General features: G+C 50.7%; 1 protein-coding gene across 1 annotated transcript in view; it reads left to right on the top strand.

Annotated features, from left to right (window-relative positions):
- GIGYF1 (GRB10 interacting GYF protein 1) overlaps nucleotides 1-20,026 on the top strand; it is a gene marked incomplete in the record, with an annotated part of 64,459 nt that overhangs the window by 8,082 nt on the left and 36,351 nt on the right. The window contains 4 exon segments of the mRNA XM_073623135.1: nucleotides 12,497-12,626; nucleotides 17,462-17,557; nucleotides 18,325-18,439; nucleotides 18,532-18,637. Of these exon segments, the coding sequence (XP_073479236.1) occupies nucleotides 12,497-12,626; nucleotides 17,462-17,557; nucleotides 18,325-18,439; nucleotides 18,532-18,637 (447 nt within the window).

The following is a 20,026-nucleotide window of genomic DNA, read 5'->3' as shown; positions in this document are numbered from 1 at the left end:
AGCGCATCACCGATCCTGGTAAAGAGCCGATGACGAGGCTCTTTACCCATGTGATCAGCTGTGTCCAATCACAGCTCATTACATGTAAACGCCGGTTATCGCCATTCCTTTCCTCACACTGACAGAGTGAGGAGAGCCAATTGGTGGCATTCCCTGTACAGGTAATTGGTGCCCAGCAGTGCTGCATATCGGTGCGAACTCATCAGCGCTCATACATGAAGGAGAAAAATTACTTATTTACAAAATTGTATCGCAGAAACAAACTTTTTTTTTTTTTTTTTTTTTTTTTTTTTTAATTTTTTTTCAGAAAAAAAACAAAAAAAAAAACAATGGTGATTACCACCAAAAGAAAGCTCTATTTTCGGCAAGTGGTTAATGTGTTTCCCTTTTTTTTTTTAAATTAACCCCTTCACTACCAGTGTCCAAACAAACCTGAACACCCAATCCCAACTTTGACCTGTAGTAATGCTGCACATATCATCCCAACTACTTCCTGTATCCAGATGGAGTGTGTGTTTGTTTTTTGTTTTTTTTTTTTTTTTTTTTTATTACAGATTGGGCAGATTTTTTTTTAACTGCCTGCTAACAGGACATTTACTGCTAGCACCGTAGAGTGCAGGTGTGCGCCCCCAATCCCCCCCCCTCCCCCCGCTTTCGTTAGACACAGCACTAGTTTGTTGGCAGGTTACAGCCAATCATTTTGACTGTCTACATAGTGATTGGCTGCGGCCAATCGCAGCACAGATATGTCTGTTTTTGTAAAGACAGGCTCTGGCTGGATTTCTCCGTTCAAAAATTTTAAAGTAAATGAGAGAGAGAGAGAGAGAGAGAGAGAGAGACCCAGCCAGACCAGTGAGTACAAGCGGCACGCATACACTTGTTAGGCACACACTTTTCCAAAAATAAGTCACGATGGCAGCACAAGGCTGCACACAGTCACAGGGTGCCCCCGACCTTCATAAGTCAGTGTGCCAAAAGACTACATGGTCCTGTGTACATCGGGAGCTGTGCAACTGGTGCTAGTCTGGCCACGTGCGTTACCACAACTGCGATTTTTATCATGGACAGCAAGTTAAAACAAAGGGCAAATGTGAAGTTCTGTATGATACTGGGCAAATCTGCAACCGTGACGTTTGACGTAATTCGACACGTTTTGGTGAAGCTGCAATGAGTGGGAGGCGTTTTTGAGTGGCACATGCGATTGTTCTCCGATCATTACACACAAGTTGCTGAATGGTTGACATTTTCAGGGGTTGAACTCGATGAAGGTTTTCCTGATCTCCCGTCGTCTTAAGGCTCATTTACACTTTGATTTCAACACACATTAAAGCGCCTACTGCTTCAACATGCTTTGATGTGTTTTTGATGATGCTTTGGTGGTTCCTTGATGATGCTTTGGTGGTTCCTTGATGATGCTTTGGTGGTTCCTTGATGATGCTTTGGTGGTTCCTTGATGATGCTTTGGTGGTTCCTTGATGATGCTTTGGTGGTTCCTTGGTGGTGCCCTGGTGATGCTTTTATGAAGCTTGGCAGATGACCTGTGTGTGTTGATATCTCATACCTGCAATATCTCCAAAACAAAACAAAGCAAAGCTTAATAAAAGCCTCTAAAAAGCTGCAGGTGCTTCAACCGAGTTTTGTCATAGACTTCTATGGAGGCTTTGAAGCACCACTAAAGTGACATGAGCTATCATTTTTGAATTGACGCCAAAGCAAACACAAGGTGTAAAACGGGTTTGTAAGCTAACTATTTTATTTGGAGACCGGGGCTTTGATTGGCGTTCGGAGAGCTTTTACAAAGCATGTCCAATGCCATGTTTTTGAACCAAGTGTAAACAAGCCCTTAACAGTGACGTTCTTCAGCTCTTGAAGCGCGTGTGCCACTTTAAAATAGGGCTGCTGAAATTAATCGCAGCATCGATGCATCGCGATTCGGATGTCCCCGATGCGGCATCGATGCATGCGACCCGAATAATCGATTTCTGGCCCCGCCCCCTCCCGGGAGAGCGCTCCGTGCGTAAAGCTGTTATTAGTGTGTATATTGCGGTCATGTGACACTCGGCCGCGCCTCCCTCCTCTCAGTCTCTCCTGATGTCAGCTCCGCCCACTGACTGGAGCTATCAGGTCAGAAGAGAGGCGGGCGGGGCTGACATCAGGAGAGACGTGAGAGGAGGGAGGCGCGGCCGAGTGTCACATGACCGCAATATACACACTAATAACAGCTTTACGCACGGAGCGCTCTCCCGGGAGAATTCACTGCCCACCTCAGATGTGACAACCGGCGGAACACCGGCCGCACAAATGGAGATCGGGGGGAGATGGTGAGCAGGCAGATCGCCCTGCTCATTACAGGCTGCCACCGGCAGAGCAGCATGTGAGTACAGAGGGGGAGGGGGAGGGGGGGGGCGCTGTGACACAAGTCCATATCATAAATTGTCTATGTGCCTTCATCACACCACAACTCTGCATTATTGTCCGCAGTCTGTGCCCATCTCCTGTGCCATGTCCGCCGCAGTCTGTGCCCATCTCCTGTGCCATGTCCGCCGCAGTCTGTGCCCATCTCCTGTGCCATGTCCGCCGCAGTCTGTGCCCATCTCCTGTGCCATGTCCGCCGCAGTCTGTGCCCATCTCCTGTGCCATGTCCGCCGCAGTCTGTGCCCATCTCCTGTGCCATGTCCGCCGCAGTCTGTGCCCATCTCCTGTGCCATGTCCGCCGCAGTCTGTGCCCATCTCCTGTGCCATGTCCGCCGCAGTCTGTGCCCATCTCCTGTGGCATGTCCGCCGCAGTCTGTGCCCATCTCCTGTGGCATGTCCGCCGCAGTCTGTGCCCATCTCCTGTGGCATGTCCGCCGCAGTCTGTGCCATCTCCTGTGGCATGTCCGCCGCAGTCTGTGCCCATCTCCTGTGGCATGTCCGCCGCAGTCTGTGCCCATCTCCTGTGGCATGTCCGCCGCAGTCTGTGCCCATCTCCTGTGGCATGTCCGCCGCAGTCTGTGCCCATCTCCTGTGGCATGTCCGCCGCAGTCTGTGCCCATCTCCTGTGGCATGTCCGCCGCAGTCTGTGCCCATCTCCTGTGGCATGTCCGCCGCAGTCTGTGCCCATCTCCTGTGGCATGTCCGCCGCAGTCTGTGCCCATCTCCTGTGGCATGTCCGCCGCAGTCTGTGCCCATCTCCTGTGGCATGTCCGCCGCAGTCTGTGCCCATCTCCTGTGGCATGTCCGCCGCAGTCTGTGCCCATCTCCTGTGGCATGTCCGCCGCAGTCTGTGCCCATCTCCTGTGGCATGTCCGCCGCAGTCTGTGCCCATCTCCTGTGGCATGTCCGCCGCAGTCTGTGCCCATCTCCTGTGGCATGTCCGCCGCAGTCTGTGCCCATCTCCTGTGGCATGTCCGCCGCAGTCTGTGCCCATCTCCTGTGGCATGTCCGCCGCAGTCTGTGCCCATCTCCTGTGGCATGTCCGCCGCAGTCTGTGCCCATCTCCTGTGGCATGTCCGCCGCAGTCTGTGCCCATCTCCTGTGGCATGTCCGCCGCAGTCTGTGCCCATCTCCTGTGGCATGTCCGCCGCAGTCTGTGCCCATCTCCTGTGGCATGTCCGCCGCAGTCTGTGCCCATCTCCTGTGGCATGTCCGCCGCAGTCTGTGCCCATCTCCTGTGGCATGTCCGCCGCAGTCTGTGCCCATCTCCTGTGGCATGTCCGCCGCAGTCTGTGCCCATCTCCTGTGGCATGTCCGCCGCAGTCTGTGCCCATCTCCTGTGGCATGTCCGCCGCAGTCTGTGCCCATCTCCTGTGGCATGTCCGCCGCAGTCTGTGCCCATCTCCTGTGGCATGTCCGCCGCAGTCTGTGCCCATCTCCTGTGGCATGTCCGCCGCAGTCTGTGCCCATCTCCTGTGGCATGTCCGCCGCAGTCTGTGCCCATCTCCTGTGGCATGTCCGCCGCAGTCTGTGCCCATCTCCTGTGGCATGTCCGCCGCAGTCTGTGCCCATCTCCTGTGGCATGTCCGCCGCAGTCTGTGCCCATCTCCTGTGGCATGTCCGCCGCAGTCTGTGCCCATCTCCTGTGGCATGTCCGCCGCAGTCTGTGCCCATCTCCTGTGGCATGTCCGCCGCAGTCTGTGCCCATCTCCTGTGGCATGTCCGCCGCAGTCTGTGCCCATCTCCTGTGGCATGTCCGCCGCAGTCTGTGCCCATCTCCTGTGGCATGTCCGCCGCAGTCTGTGCCCATCTCCTGTGGCATGTCCGCCGCAGTCTGTGCCCATCTCCTGTGGCATGTCCGCCGCAGTCTGTGCCCATCTCCTGTGGCATGTCCGCCGCAGTCTGTGCCCATCTCCTGTGGCATGTCCGCCGCAGTCTGTGCCCATCTCCTGTGGCATGTCCGCCGCAGTCTGTGCCCATCTCCTGTGGCATGTCCGCCGCAGTCTGTGCCCATCTCCTGTGGCATGTCCGCCGCAGTCTGTGCCCATCTCCTGTGGCATGTCCGCCGCAGTCTGTGCCCATCTCCTGTGGCATGTCCGCCGCAGTCTGTGCCCATCTCCTGTGGCATGTCCGCCGCAGTCTGTGCCCATCTCCTGTGGCATGTCCGCCGCAGTCTGTGCCCATCTCCTGTGGCATGTCCGCCGCAGTCTGTGCCCATCTCCTGTGGCATGTCCGCCGCAGTCTGTGCCCATCTCCTGTGGCATGTCCGCCGCAGTCTGTGCCCATCTCCTGTGGCATGTCCGCCGCAGTCTGTGCCCATCTCCTGTGGCATGTCCGCCGCAGTCTGTGCCCATCTCCTGTGGCATGTCCGCCGCAGTCTGTGCCCATCTCCTGTGGCATGTCCGCCGCAGTCTGTGCCCATCTCCTGTGGCATGTCCGCCGCAGTCTGTGCCCATCTCCTGTGGCATGTCCGCCGCAGTCTGTGCCCATCTCCTGTGGCATGTCCGCCGCAGTCTGTGCCCATCTCCGAGTCTGTGCCCATCTCCTGTGGCATGTCCGCCGCAGTCTGTGCCCATCTCCTGTGGCATGTCCGCCGCAGTCTGTGCCCATCTCCTGTGGCATGTCCGCCGCAGTCTGTGCCCATCTCCTGTGGCATGTCCGCCGCAGTCTGTGCCCATCTCCTGTGGCATGTCCGCCGCAGTCTGTGCCCATCTCCTGTGGCATGTCCGCCGCAGTCTGTGCCCATCTCCTGTGGCATGTCCGCCGCAGTCTGTGCCCATCTCCTGTGGCATGTCCGCCGCAGTCTGTGCCCATCTCCTGTGGCATGTCCGCCGCAGTCTGTGCCCATCTCCTGTGGCATGTCCGCCGCAGTCTGTGCCCATCTCCTGTGGCATGTCCGCCGCAGTCTGTGCCCATCTCCTGTGGCATGTCCGCCGCAGTCTGTGCCCATCTCCTGTGGCATGTCCGCCGCAGTCTGTGCCCATCTCCTGTGGCATGTCCGCCGCAGTCTGTGCCCATCTCCTGTGGCATGTCCGCCGCAGTCTGTGCCCATCTCCTGTGGCATGTCCGCCGCAGTCTGTGCCCATCTCCTGTGGCATGTCCGCCGCAGTCTGTGCCCATCTCCTGTGGCATGTCCGCCGCAGTCTGTGCCCATCTCCTGTGGCATGTCCGCCGCAGTCTGTGCCCATCTCCTGTGGCATGTCCGCCGCAGTCTGTGCCCATCTCCTGTGGCATGTCCGCCGCAGTCTGTGCCCATCTCCTGTGGCATGTCCGCCGCAGTCTGTGCCCATCTCCTGTGGCATGTCCGCCGCAGTCTGTGCCCATCTCCTGTGGCATGTCCGCCGCAGTCTGTGCCCATCTCCTGTGGCATGTCCGCCGCAGTCTGTGCCCATCTCCTGTGGCATGTCCGCCGCAGTCTGTGCCCATCTCCTGTGGCATGTCCGCCGCAGTCTGTGCCCATCTCCTGTGGCATGTCCGCCGCAGTCTGTGCCCATCTCCTGTGGCATGTCCGCCGCAGTCTGTGCCCATCTCCTGTGGCATGTCCGCCGCAGTCTGTGCCCATCTCCTGTGGCATGTCCGCCGCAGTCTGTGCCCATCTCCTGTGGCATGTCCGCCGCAGTCTGTGCCCATCTCCTGTGGCATGTCCGCCGCAGTCTGTGCCCATCTCCTGTGGCATGTCCGCCGCAGTCTGTGCCCATCTCCTGTGGCATGTCCGCCGCAGTCTGTGCCCATCTCCTGTGGCATGTCCGCCGCAGTCTGTGCCCATCTCCTGTGGCATGTCCGCCGCAGTCTGTGCCCATCTCCTGTGGCATGTCCGCCGCAGTCTGTGCCCATCTCCTGTGGCATGTCCGCCGCAGTCTGTGCCCATCTCCTGTGGCATGTCCGCCGCAGTCTGTGCCCATCTCCTGTGGCATGTCCGCCGCAGTCTGTGCCCATCTCCTGTGGCATGTCCGCCGCAGTCTGTGCCCATCTCCTGTGGCATGTCCGCCGCAGTCTGTGCCCATCTCCTGTGGCATGTCCGCCGCAGTCTGTGCCCATCTCCTGTGGCATGTCCGCCGCAGTCTGTGCCCATCTCCTGTGGCATGTCCGCCGCAGTCTGTGCCCATCTCCTGTGGCAAGTCCGCAGTCTGTGCCCATCTCCTGTGGCATGTCCGCAGTCTCTGCCCATCTCCTGTGGCATGTCCGCAGTCTCTGCCCATCTCCTGTGGCATGTCCGCAGTCTCTGCCCATCTCCTGTGGCATGTCCGCAGTCTCTGCCCATCTCCTGTGGCATGTCCGCAGTCTCTGACCATCTCCTGTGGCATGTCCGCAGTCTCTGACCATCTCCTGTGGCATGTCCGCAGTCTCTGACCATCTCCTGTGGCATGTCCGCAGTCTCTGACCATCTCCTGTGGCATGTCCGCAGTCTCTGACCATCTCCTGTGGCATGTCCGCAGTCTCTGACCATCTCCTGTGGCATGTCCGCAGTCTCTGACCATCTCCTGTGGCATGTCCGCAGTCTCTGACCATCTCCTGTGGCATGTCCGCAGTCTCTGACCATCTCCTGTGGCATGTCCGCAGTCTCTGACCATCTCCTGTGGCATGTCCGCAGTCTCTGACCATCTCCTGTGGCATGTCCGCAGTCTCTGACCATCTCCTGTGGCATGTCCGCAGTCTCTGACCATCTCCTGTGGCATGTCCGCAGTCTCTGACCATCTCCTGTGGCATGTCCGCAGTCTCTGACCATCTCCTGTGGCATGTCCGCAGTCTCTGACCATCTCCTGTAGCATGTCCGCAGTCTCTGACCATCTCCTGTAGCATGTCCGCAGTCTCTGACCATCTCCTGTGGCATGTCCGCAGTCTCTGACCATCTCCTGTGGCATGTCCGCAGTCTCTGACCATCTCCTGTGGCATGTCCGCAGTCTCTGACCATCTCCTGTGGCATGTCCGCAGTCTCTGACCATCTCCTGTAGCATGTCCGCAGTCTCTGACCATCTCCTGTGGCATGTCCGCAGTCTCTGACCATCTCCTGTAGCATGTCCGCAGTCTCTGACCATCTCCTGTAGCATGTCCGCAGTCTCTGACCATCTCCTTTAGTATTGTGGAAGAGAGCCTGGAGCTCCTCTGCTGTCTCTTTTTTTCTTAAGAACAGATAGAATAAAAAAAATGGAGTCCTCCTGACTACTTCAATTTTTTTTGATGAAAACCATGAGAACTTGCGGACTTGCGCTGTAATCGTGATGCATCGTGGAATCGAATCGAATCGAATCGTTGACTTGATAATCGTAATCGAATCGAATCGTGAGGCCAGTGAAGATGCGCAGCCCTACTTTAAAACACCTCGAATCACTCAATACACAGAATTTCATGCTTGCTCTTTGTTCCAACTTGCTGTCCATAATGAAACCGCAGTCGTAAAGCATGTGGTCAGAATTAGGGCTGAAACAACTAATCGATTAATCGACAACTAATCGATTGTGAAATTAATCGATTACTATTTTCATAATCGATTAATCGGCCAGTAACATAATGGGGTTAAGAAAAACTAAAATGAGCCCTTTATAGTACAAAAAGAGCAAATAATCGCTACTGTAAATGTTACTTCCACAGTTCTACAGTAAAAAAATGAACCCCTTACAGTAGTGATTATCTGTTTTTTTTTTTGTACTATAAAGGGCTAAGTTTAGTTTTTTTTTTAACCCCATTATGTTACTAAACGTCTTAGACCTGGTTGCACTACAGTTCATTTACATGATTTCCTATGGGACGCGTTCACATCTATGCTTTTTTTAGCCGCTGCGTATTTGGAAAGGGTCAGGGACTTTTTTTAACGCAAAACGATGCTTTTTTGGTTCAATATACTTCAATGGAGAAGCTGCAGAAAAGCATGTAATGCGTTTTTGCAGAAATTTGTGTTTTTTAATCTGCCCAACAACAAGTTGGCCAAAAAAAAATGCAAAAACGCAAATCGCAGCAAAATCACGTGTGCAAAAATCAAAATGCACAGCAAAAAGCACTGCAGAAATAGACCAAAAGCAAATTGCATAGGTGTGTAGCGAGCCTTATGCTGGCCACACGGATCAATTTTCAGATGAGAATATTTATACGAAAAATCTTTGTACATTCGCTGAATGAAAGAATGTTTGAAATTTTCACTTGTTTTTAACATTGTTTTTAAAATGAAGGAAAACCACACACACCGTCGGAAAATTCCTTTGACCAAGAAGTTTCCTATTTCCAAATTGTCACCATGGTTGAAAATGAACATCGATTTGACCCCACTAACGATTAGAAAATCGAACTAACGTTCTTAAAATGCCATTTTTTTTTTTTTTTTTTTTTTTTTTTTAAGGAAGACATTGTTTGTTTTTTAAATAAAAAAAAATTGATCTCTGAGTCTGATGTAATTTACCAGATTCACCCTTTAATAGTATATATCCTCCAATAGTATATACAGTATATCTCTCCTCTAATAGTATATACAGTACATCTCCTCTAATAGTATATCTCTTCTGTCTGTTATTCTCAGAGTTGATTAGATATTTTGCTCCCTAACCATATAGTTATTTACATTTACCACTGCATAGAGATATTTAACAATAAATTGCTTTTTTTTAAACTTTACATATTAACTAAATTATACACCACACTTTTTTTTTTTTAAGCTTATTAACCGATTAATCGAAACAATAATCGGCCAACTAATCGATTATGAAAATAATCGTTAGTTGCAGCCCTAGTCAGAATAGCACCAGTTGCACAGCTCCTGATGTACACAGGACGATGTCTTTTGGAACACTGGTTTATAAAGGTCGGTGCTCCCTGTGACTGTGCGTGCAGCCTTGTGCTGCCATCTGTTGGCGTTTTACAAAACTAGACTTGAGACTTTTTAATACCACCTTGTAAGTCGTAGGTCACTGCCATTACTACTATAGTGTCTGTACAGATCTCTATCTTGATCATGACCAGAACTATACGTGTTTCCCCAAAAAACGCAGAGTTGGTTAGATCAGCCTCCGATCACTGCCAGCACTTGTGACATGTAACAGAATACATTTTGGCCTAAATCTATGAAGAAATTTGATTTTATTGGATATGTTTTATAACAGCAGAAAATATCGGAGGTTTGGGTTGGAAGGTAGTCTCTTTTCCCTCCTCTTCCCAAAACCAGCCTCCCCTTCTCCTGTGCCCTCTGGAATGCACGCTCTGTAACAAACTTAACTGCCCTCCACGACCTCTTTAACACAAATTCCTTTAACCTATTTGCCATTACCGAAACCTGGCTTCATGAATCGGACACTACTTCTCCTGCTTCCCTCTCCCATGGTGGCCTTCTCTGGACTCTCTCCCCCTCCTGACCAAATGGACGCAAGGGGGGTGGGGTGGGAATCCTAGCCCCATGCATTACCTCTCTGACACCCTCCTCTTTTGAGGGAACATTGCGTTCGTCTATTCTCTCCTATTTCTCTAAGAATAGCTGTCATCTACCGCCCCCCTGGACCAGTATCAACTTTCCTTGATGACTTCTCTGCCTGGCTACCCTACTTTCTCTCTTCTGAAATCCCCACAATCATTCTCAGCGACTTCAACATCCCTGCTAACACCAACACTACTATTACTTCTAAACTTCTCAGTCTAACCTCATCTCTTGACCTGAAGCAATGGATACAGGCTCCTACGGCAACACCCTGGACCTTGTCTTCTATCTGTGCACTCCGTGCAACCTTTCCAACAATCCTCTCACACTCTGTGATCACAACCTTATTAGTTTTGCTCTCTCCCCCTGTCTTGCACCTCCTCTCCCTCCAACCGCCTAACAGTTATCCGTAGAAACCTTCGCGACCTCAACCCTTCTCTTCTCTACTACTGATCAACTCTATGACAAAATCTTACCCCTGTCCTGCCCCAACCTAGCTACTTTTTCCTCTACAACAGCTCATTGTCTTCCTCCCTCCCTAGACAAGCTCACTACTCGCAGAATCGGGTCCCGACCGCTACAACCTTGGCAAACGGGCAACACCAGAAGTCTTGGAAAGCATAGTTGTGCTCTTGAGCGTCTGCGGCATAAGACTAATTTGCAGGAAGACTTCAACCAATATAAAATACTATTCCTGCCTCCACACTGCCAAGCAGACTTATTTTATCACACTCATTAACACCTTCTCATCCAGTCCCCATGACCTTTAACAGTCTACTCTATCCTCCACTGCTTCCGCCCTCTCACTCACTGCCCAGGAGATCGCCAATCACTTCAAAAATAAGATTGATACAATTCATGAGGAGATCTCAATGCGCAGAAACCTCCCCCACTCAACACCCCATGTCCACAGATCCATACAATCATTACTTCCCTCATTCAGCCATTCTAGTATTACCGAGGTTGCTAAACTTTTATCTAACGCCTATCTAACCTCCTGCTCCCTCACATATGCTACGCTCACCCTCTGACTCGATTCTATACTCTCTAACTCAGATTTTCAACCTCTCCCTCTCTTGTGGCATCTTCCCAAACTCTCTAAAATATACGCTAGTCACCCCCCATACTTAAAGTCCTCCATTGACCCCACCAATCTTAACAACCTACACCCCATCTCCTTACTCGCCTTCTCCTCCAAACTTCTTGAAAGACCGAGTGAGCAACCATCTGACCATAAACTTCTTGATCCCCTTCAGTCCGGATTTCGCCCTCAACATTCTACGGAAACTGCTCTCCTTAATCTCACGATTGACCTACTAACGACTAAAACCAACAGACACTATTCTGTACTATCTCTCCTGGACCGCTCTGCTGCCTTTGACATGGTGGACCACCCCCTCCTCAAAAAAAAAAAATAATAAACTCCACTCCTTTGGTCTCCGTGACTGTACTCTTCACTGGTTCTCATCCTACCTATCCCACCGCTCCTTCAGAGTCACAACTCTACTTCCTCCTCTCCCTTTCTCCATTGGGGTCCCCCAAGGTTCTGTTCTTGGACCTCTCCTCCTTTTTCTCAATCCACACCACCTCCCTGGGTCAGTTGATTGCCTCCCATGGCTTTCAATAACATCTGTACGCTGATGACACCCAAATCTATGTCTCCACCCCTCAGCTCTCTCCATCTGTCTCCTCACGCACCAACAACTTACTAACAGATATAATAGCCTGGATGTCGCACCACTGCCTCAAACTCAACCTATCCAAAACCAAGCTCATGATATTTCCTCCCCCAGGTGCCACTTCCCCTGATTTCTCTGTCAATATCAACGGCTCAACTATCAACTTCTCCCCCCAATGCCAAGTTCCTAGGTGTAATCCTGGACTCTAAACTAACCTTTCAGCCCCAAATCCAAGTGCTATCCAAAATTTGCCCCCTCAACCTCCAACATCTCCAATATACGCCCCTTCCTAACCAATGTCACCACAAAGCTTCTAATCCACTCCCTGGTTATCTCTCGCCTCGACTACTGCAACTCCCTCCTCATTGGCTTACCTCTAAATAGGCTATCCCCACTTCAGTCCATCATAAATGCTGCTGCCTGGCTCATCCACCTTTAAAAACCACTCAGCGTCTGCTATACCCCTCTGCCAATCCCCCTGTTGGCTGCCACTCAAAAAAAATAAATTCAAGATACTAATAACTTACAAAGCCATCCACAACCTGGCTCTCAGCTACATCACTAACCTAGTCTCAAAATACCAACCTAATTGTTCTCTTCGCTCCTCCCAAGACCTCCTGCTCTCTAATTCCCTTGTCCCCTCATTCCATGCTCGCCTCTCCCATCCTCTGGAATGCTCTACCCCAATCTGTCCGCTTTTTTTTTTTTTTCTTTTTTTTCATCCTACTTTGTCCACTTTCAGACGACAATCCCTGAAAACTCATCTCTTCAGAGAAGCCTATCTGGCCCCCACCTAACAACTGTACATTTCACTTTCTCCATCAGCACATCACCCACAGTTATTACCTCTTGTATCTCTTGACCTTCCCTCTTAGATTGTAAGCATTAAGGAGCAGGGCCCTCTGATTCCTATTGTATTTGTACTGTCTACTCTCGTTGTAAAGCACTACGTAAACTGTTGGCGCTATATAAATCCTATATAATAATAATAATATTCTCTCTCCAGGCTCCGTGCACTATCCAGTGGGGGATCTGTTGCTTCCCCTCCTCCCTCCCCCGCTATGCCAAAGTATAAACTGGCGGAGTATCGCTATGGAAGAGAGGAGATGTTGGCACTTTATATAAAAGAGAACAAGGTGAGTGTATCAGTCTTCTCAATATCAAATCCTCACCGACCACCTCTTATATGTCTTTAAAGGCTAAGTTTCCCTTTTTATTTTTTTATTTTTTAATAGAAAACCAAGCTCCACTATGTACCAATATAGCATTATTGTACTACTTTTGCAGAAATAACAAAGCTTTCCATTTTTGTTTTACACAGGCTTACACCACTTTTCACATAGCTGTATAAAACACTTCTCCATTACTTCTGCCTTACTTCCTGGACAGTCTTTAGGTTATGACACAGGAAGGAGTTGACCAGTTGTTTTCATTAGCACACACCCTCCATCTACCCTCCCACCTCCCAAGTGCATGTTTTTTTTTTTAACCTTTTCCCTGCCAGGGCCGTTTTTGCACACAAAAAAAAAGAAAAAAAAAAATCATTTTCGGCCTCAAAATAACACAACCCCCAAACATTTCTATATTTTTTTCTGAAAGCAGACACCCTAGAGCAGCCTTTCTCAACCTTTTTACCCCAGGGGAATCCTTAAAATAATTTTCAGGTCTCGGGGGAGCCCCCGATAAATTTTTGGTTGTCAGTAACAATGCCCCCCCCCCCCCCCCCTTTTTTTTTTTTTTTTACAGTGGTAAGAATTGGCCCCCTTACAGAGCTATAAAGATCATTGGCGTTGTACCACTGGCTCTTCCAAGTGGCATTGGCTCAAAACTATGTAGGCACCATCAAATAGGAGGTAAATCCAGCCACAGCTCAAGGAACCCCCTATTGCCTCTGGAGGATCCCTGGTTGAGAATGGCTGCCCTAGAGAATAACATTTAGTGGTAGTTCCAATTTTTTTTTTTTTTTTTTTTTTTGTCATAAGTTTATTACTGCAGGTCTAGGGAACACGAAATATCATATACATTTTAAGGGGAAACAAACGCAATAAACTACCCACATTTAAAAGATAAGGTTGCGCTGAATTAAATAGATACCTAACATGTCTAACCTTAAATTTGGCTTCGGTACCGTATATTTTCTATAGGCAACGCTTTAAAAGCCCCCCCCCCCCCAAATAGGTCATCAGTTTGGTGTTACGGAGGAAGTCTTGTGCTGGAATTATTACTCTCCTTCAGGCGTGCGCAGCGATATGTAACGTTTATCGCAATTGACGTTTTCACACACAGGTCGTCCTCGACGCATGCGTTTACGTGTATATGTGGGGGGCCTCAAATGTTTTTGGGGGTTTTATGTGCTTGGTGTTTTTGTAATGAAGAATCGGTACTCTTTAACCACGTTTGGACCTCTCACGATAACTCCGGTATTTTTTAAATCGGCAAGTGGTCCGCTTCATGATAAAAGTGTTGTCCGCGGTGTATTCGCCGCAAGATCACTTTAATCGGCAGCGGGAGATGTGCAACAACCCCCCCGCGCGTCCTTGTCGTCTCCGCCGCTTACTGGATAGGTTGGTAGCAGCGGAGACAATCCGATCCTTTCCCTTCAGAGGCATGAAGTCAAGTGAGGGAATGATGGCTCCCACTCAACTCCATACCATTGGATCAAAAGAGACTCCACCGCACAGGTACATCCAGACCGGAGTAAACAAATCCTTTACCTCCAGGAGAGAAGAGCCCCAGGTGCTGGCTAATGCTGAGACAGGCAGGAAATGTACGAAAAGCTCTGGACAGCCGCACAGCAGGAGAAATTTCATGTGTCTTTATTAAAGGAACTGGATCATGAAGTACACAGGACACCACAGAGAGAAAGTACAGGAAAACAGCTGACGCGTTTCACACTTATGCTAAGTGCTTACTCATAGCTGACAACCATGGAAATGAGAAGCGCATATAAACTCTATACTCTAAACCATGTGACCATGTAATGATGCAAAGAACCAAAAACAGCTGGGATCCAACCGTATGAAAGCTCTGCACCTGTTTAAGTAATGAGTTCTAAAGTGGGAACTCCCATCATAATGTGGTATATAAGCAACAGAAAAGGAAAGAATGTATGTAACTATGTATGTTACGTGACATTAACATTAATTTTGTTTATGTTCAATGGTGATTAGGCTTTTTTAATAATTTTCTCTATTCACTTAAAGGGGTTGTAAAGGTATAAATGTCTTCACCTTAATGCATTCTATGCATTAAGGTGAAAAAACTTTTGATAATACCGCCGCCCCCAGCCCCCCCGTTTTACTTACCTGACACCTCGAAACTCGGCCGCTCGTTCCCGACCTCCATTCAGCCGATCAGCCTGGTCGCTGATTGGCTATAGTGGATGGATTGAAAGCAGCGCAGCCATTGGCTCGCGCTGCTGTCAATCACATCCAATGACGCGGCGCGCCGGGGGGCTATTGTTAGTTTTAAAGAAAAAAAAATTTACCTTTTACAACCCCTTTAAATTTTACTTCACTCATTTTTATTCACTCACAATATTTTCATTCATTTTAACTATAGTTTTGGTAAATCTAAAGAAAATTTGTACAGAGATTATACAATCAGATTGTGTAGTGTATAGCCATCCTCCTTTATTTTTAATTTTTTTATCTAAAATTAACTAGTTGCGCTTTTAGTGCCCTTTATTAATGGCACAGCAAACACACATTTTGCCATGTGACACAAATCTGTGGCAAAAGTATACTAAAAAAAAAAAAAACCCACAAGACGCATGTAACGCACCCCATTGAAATCAAGGGAAAAACGAGCCACAAGATGTACTTTCCTATTATGGGATGTGGTTGTTGTTGTTTTTTTTTTTTTTCTTCCCCCCCCCCCAACAAAGACCTGGAGCAGAATACATTTTGTCCTAAATTTGTGAAGAAATGGTTTTGTTGTATATGTTTTATAAACGAAAGTAGAAAATGTTTGTGTGGTGGTTTTTTTTTTTTTTTTTTTTTTGTTTCAACATTCCTTTCTTTTTTTTTTTCTTCGATCCATCCATAAAATGTATTCTGCTACATTTCTTTGGTGAAAATAACCCAAATCAGTGTATATTTAGTCTGTGTGAAAGTTATAGAGTCCACGATCTATGGGATACATATCTGAAAATCGATCAATCCTGATGTACTGAAGGCCGATCTCATTTCTTGAGACCTGAAAACACCTGGACAGTACAAATATCCCCCCAAATCACCCCCTTTTTAAAAAAAAAAAAAAAAAGTAGACAGTTCAAGGTATTTAGAGGCATGGAGAATTTTTTTTGAAGGTTTAATTTTTTGGAAAATTTTAAATATTTTTTGGGGAAAGTCTCTTCGTCTTCTTCGTCGTCGTTTGTCTTCTTCATCTTCCAGAGCAATATAATGTGACTATAGTAGTAATGTACTACTCTGGGGAAGTGATCAGGATTTTTTTTTTTTTTTTTTTTTTTTTACACACGATGATTGCTTATAGCAAATAATTTCACTGCTAAATGCAAGCATTTTACTGAATTAAATCGATTCATTCAATTTTTGTTGTGGTGAGCTGTGATTGGCCACAGCTGATCACATGGCACTGATGGGCCGTGATTAGCCCAGTCTGTACTATGTGATCACTGTGACCAATCACAGCTAGGAACACAATGGGATGGCTTGAAAGGAAGCCCTTCATTGTTTACAACTGTCATGTAATCTGCTGTGATTGGTTACAGCAATCACATGGTACCGGCAGCAAGCTGGTACAGTGGTCCATCATCGGCTGTGTCCACTGGACGTAGCCGGTAAGAGCACGCCACTGAGTGCCCCCACGATCCAGGAGGACATCGTATCTCGTCCACCCAGATCAACGAGAGGCCGGCCCCCGGTGGGGGAGGTAGACAAGGGAAGGTATTGTTTGGGTATGTAGCATTTGGCTTTATGTAACCCTTCTGGTATCCCCAATGAATCCTTCACCTACCTCTCCACATTTTTCATCTCTTTGTAGTGCAGCACGCTGGGAGTTGCACAAACTCCTCATGAAAAGTCTCCCAGCACATGTTCATAATCCCTATTCCTTCCCACGGCTGGGGGGGCCGCCCACCCTTCCTTCCCACGGCTGGGTGGGGCCGCCCACCCTTCCTTCCCACGGCTGGGGGGGCCGCCCACCCTTCCTTCCCACGGCTGGGGGGGCCGCCCACCCTTCCTTCCCACGGCTGGGGGGGCCGCCCACCCTTCCTTCCCACGGCTGGGGGGGCCGCCCACCCTTCCTTCCCACGGCTGGGGGGGCCGCCCACCCTTCCTTCCCACGGCTGGGGGGGCCGCCCACCCTTCCTTCCCACGGCTGGGGGGGCCGCCCACCCTTCCTTCCCACGGCTGGGGGGGGGCCGCCCACCCTTCCTTCCCACGGCTGGGGGGGGCCGCCCACCCTTCCTTCCCACGGCTGGGGGGGCCGCCCACCCTTCCTTCCCACGGCTGGGGGGGCCGCCCACCCTTCCTTCCCACGGCTGGGGGGGCCGCCCACCCTTCCTTCCCACGGCTGGGGGGGCCGCCCACCCTTCCTTCCCACGGCTGGGGGGGCCGCCCACCCTTCCTTCCCACGGCTGGGGGGGCCGCCCACCCTTCCTTCCCACGGCTGGGGGGGCCGCCCACCCTTCCTTCCCACGGCTGGGGGGGCCGCCCACCCTTCCTTCCCACGGCTGGGGGGGCCGCCCACCCTTCCTTCCCACGGCTGGGGGGGCCGCCCACCCTTCCTTCCCACGGCTGGGGGGTGGTGCTGTCCGCCTGCCCTTCCTTCCCACTCAGCTAGGGGGTGGTGCTGTCCGCCTGCCCTTCCTTCCCACTCAGCTAGGGGGTGGTGCTGTCCGCCTGCCCTTCCTTCCCACTCAGCTAGGGGGTGGTGCTGTCCGCCTGCCCTTCCTTCCCAGGGTTAGCCTTCCCATGGCTAACCCTTTTGTATTTGTTTGGCACTGCAGGTTCCAGATGAGATGCAAGACAAGGAGTTTGCTGTGATTCTGAACGAGGAGCCCCTGCAGCCTCTGGCTCTCCTGCCTCTTACAGAGGATGAGCAGGTAATGGCGTCCGATGGTTCGGCTATGAATGGGATGGATGGGTTTGGCGATGTGGGGGACGGGAGGCAGTTACTCCTGGCTCACAGTAGGTTGTGCAGCAACTCTGTAGAATAAGGATGTGAAGTGCTACTAGCATCATATGATGACCGGGTTAGTCATGAGATGATCACTCCCTGATCTGGAAGGGTCAGGCAATAATGATCTTGTATGTTTGGTTTCAGTGATGCTGTGGATGATAGAACCAGTGATGGACATTGATGACATAGCTTTGCCATCCCCAAATGTCTTAGGCAGGGCTGGACTGGGTGCAACAGCAGGAGGGGGGACATAGATAGGGCAAGAGCTGCAACATGGACTGCAAAAGTAGCTCACAGCCCATGGAGGGGAGGGGCTCTTTGGTCTTTATGCAATGGGAGCTTTGTGTCCTAGCACTGGTCTTCTGGATCCCCCAGAGGACAGTCAGATAACGATTGTATGAACAAGCACAGACTGTGGGTAGGTTATGGTCTTATCCAGGTAGGTTGGAGCTTTTGAACCTTCTCCATAAAGGCCGGGCATGAGGAGGAATAGTAAAACGCACAGGATTGGCTTTGTATTGGAAAGGTCAAACCAAGAATAAATGATGGGAGACTATGGGGGGTAGGTAAATACCTAGATTCATTCTTCTAAGGGGGGGGGGGGGGGGGGGGGGGGGTCGTATTTGGGTACAAGCAGAAACCTACGTTGTTTGGTAGAGCCATCAATCACATCTGACTCTCTCTCTACAGAGGAACTTCTCGATGTCGGTGAATAGCGTCCCAGTCCTGAGGCTGATGGGAAAGAGTGCAGCTCCACCCAGTGCAGGAGCAGCACCCAGAGGCCGTGGCACGGCACGTGGAAGGGGTGAGATTTTTTGTTTTTTTTTTCTACTTTCTGTTTATTGTATGGCAGAGGAGACGGTGGGTGTACTAGCCTTGTTATGTTCCCCTCTGTAGGCCGCGGCCGTGGTGATTCGGCTGTATTCCCGCGCCCTGCGGATGAGGCAGAACCTGGATTTGGACGAGGACGGGAAATTCACCGGAGTCAGAGCTGGGATGACAGGTGAGCTCCTCCTATATAATATATATTGTGTGTTGGTAAAGATTGCCCGCACTCGGCTCTGCCAGGCATGGGAAAAACTTCATTAAAACCAACACTTTATGGTCAGAAATTTATGGACACCCGGCCAGTACATCTGTGAGCTTGCTGGACTTTTTTTTTTTTTTTTTTAAATCATGGCTGTTAATGTGGGCTTGCCCCCTTGTTGACTTTAATACCCTCCAATTTTACAGTCACGCTGGAACAGTAAAGGGGTTCCCCCCCCCCCCCCCAAAATGTTACCACAAGGTTAGAGGAGCACAATTCTCTAGAATGTCAATTCTCTATAATGTCGTTGATGGGGTGTGACCGATGACCTTCACTGGAGACACCAGAGCCAAGTTATTTGGAGGGAAGTCGGCTTAGTCTTGGCCATATACTTTGAACAAAAAGGGAAGAAAAGAAATAAAAAGTACATTTCCCTGTTTGTCTCTCGCCTATGAATCCTAGGATTTAAAAAAAAAAAAAAAGCAATGCTGTGGTTCTTCCCCAGCACTGTGAGGGGGTTAAATGTTAATTTTCTGATTGTCTTGAGAAGCAACTATGCTTATCTTATCCCTCACTCCAGTAGGCTTCCTCCATCTGCACATCCCGTCCAGCGGTGCGATAGGAGGCGGGACCAGCGGTCTGGTGTTGGGAGGGAGGCGGGACCACAGCGGTCTGGTGTTGGGAGGGAGGCGGGACCACAGCGGTCTGGTGTTGGGAGGGAGGCGGGACCACAGCGGTCTGGTGTTGGGAGGGAGGCGGGACCACAGCGGTCTGGTGTTGGGAGGGAGGCGGGACCACAGCGGTCTGGTGTTGGGAGGGAGGCGGGACCACAGCGGTCTGGTGTTGGGAGGGAGGTGGGACCACAGCGGTCTGGTGTTGGGAGGGAGGCGGGACCACAGCGGTCTGGTGTTGGGAGGGAGGCGGGACCACAGCGGTCTGGTGTTGGGAGGGAGGCGGGACCACAGCGGTCTGGTGTTGGGAGGGAGGCGGGACCACAGCGGTCTGGTGTTGGGAGGGAGGCGGGACCACAGCGGTCTGGTGTTGGGAGGGAGGCGGGACCACAGCGGTCTGGTGTTGGGAGGGAGGCGGGACCACAGCGGTCTGGTGTTGGGAGGGAGGCGGGACCACAGCGGTCTGGTGTTGGGAGGGAGGCGGGACCACAGCGGTCTGGTGTTGGGAGGGAGGCGGGACCACAGCGGTCTGGTGTTGGGAGGGAGGCGGGACCACAGCGGTCTGGTGTTGGGAGGGAGGCGGGACCACAGCGGTCTGGTGTTTACTACTACTAAAGCTAGTATAGTTTCTCTTTATGGTCACCCTGGTTCAAATGAGTTAACCCTCACAGTGCAGGCCACACTACAAGGTACT

Source organism: Aquarana catesbeiana, linkage group LG03, assembly GCF_042186555.1.
Source record: "Aquarana catesbeiana isolate 2022-GZ linkage group LG03, ASM4218655v1, whole genome shotgun sequence".
In the NCBI taxonomy this organism is placed as follows: domain Eukaryota; kingdom Metazoa; phylum Chordata; class Amphibia; order Anura; family Ranidae; genus Aquarana; species Aquarana catesbeiana.
The sequence above is the reverse complement of the archived record's forward strand: the minus strand, read 5'-3'. Positions and strand labels throughout refer to the sequence as shown.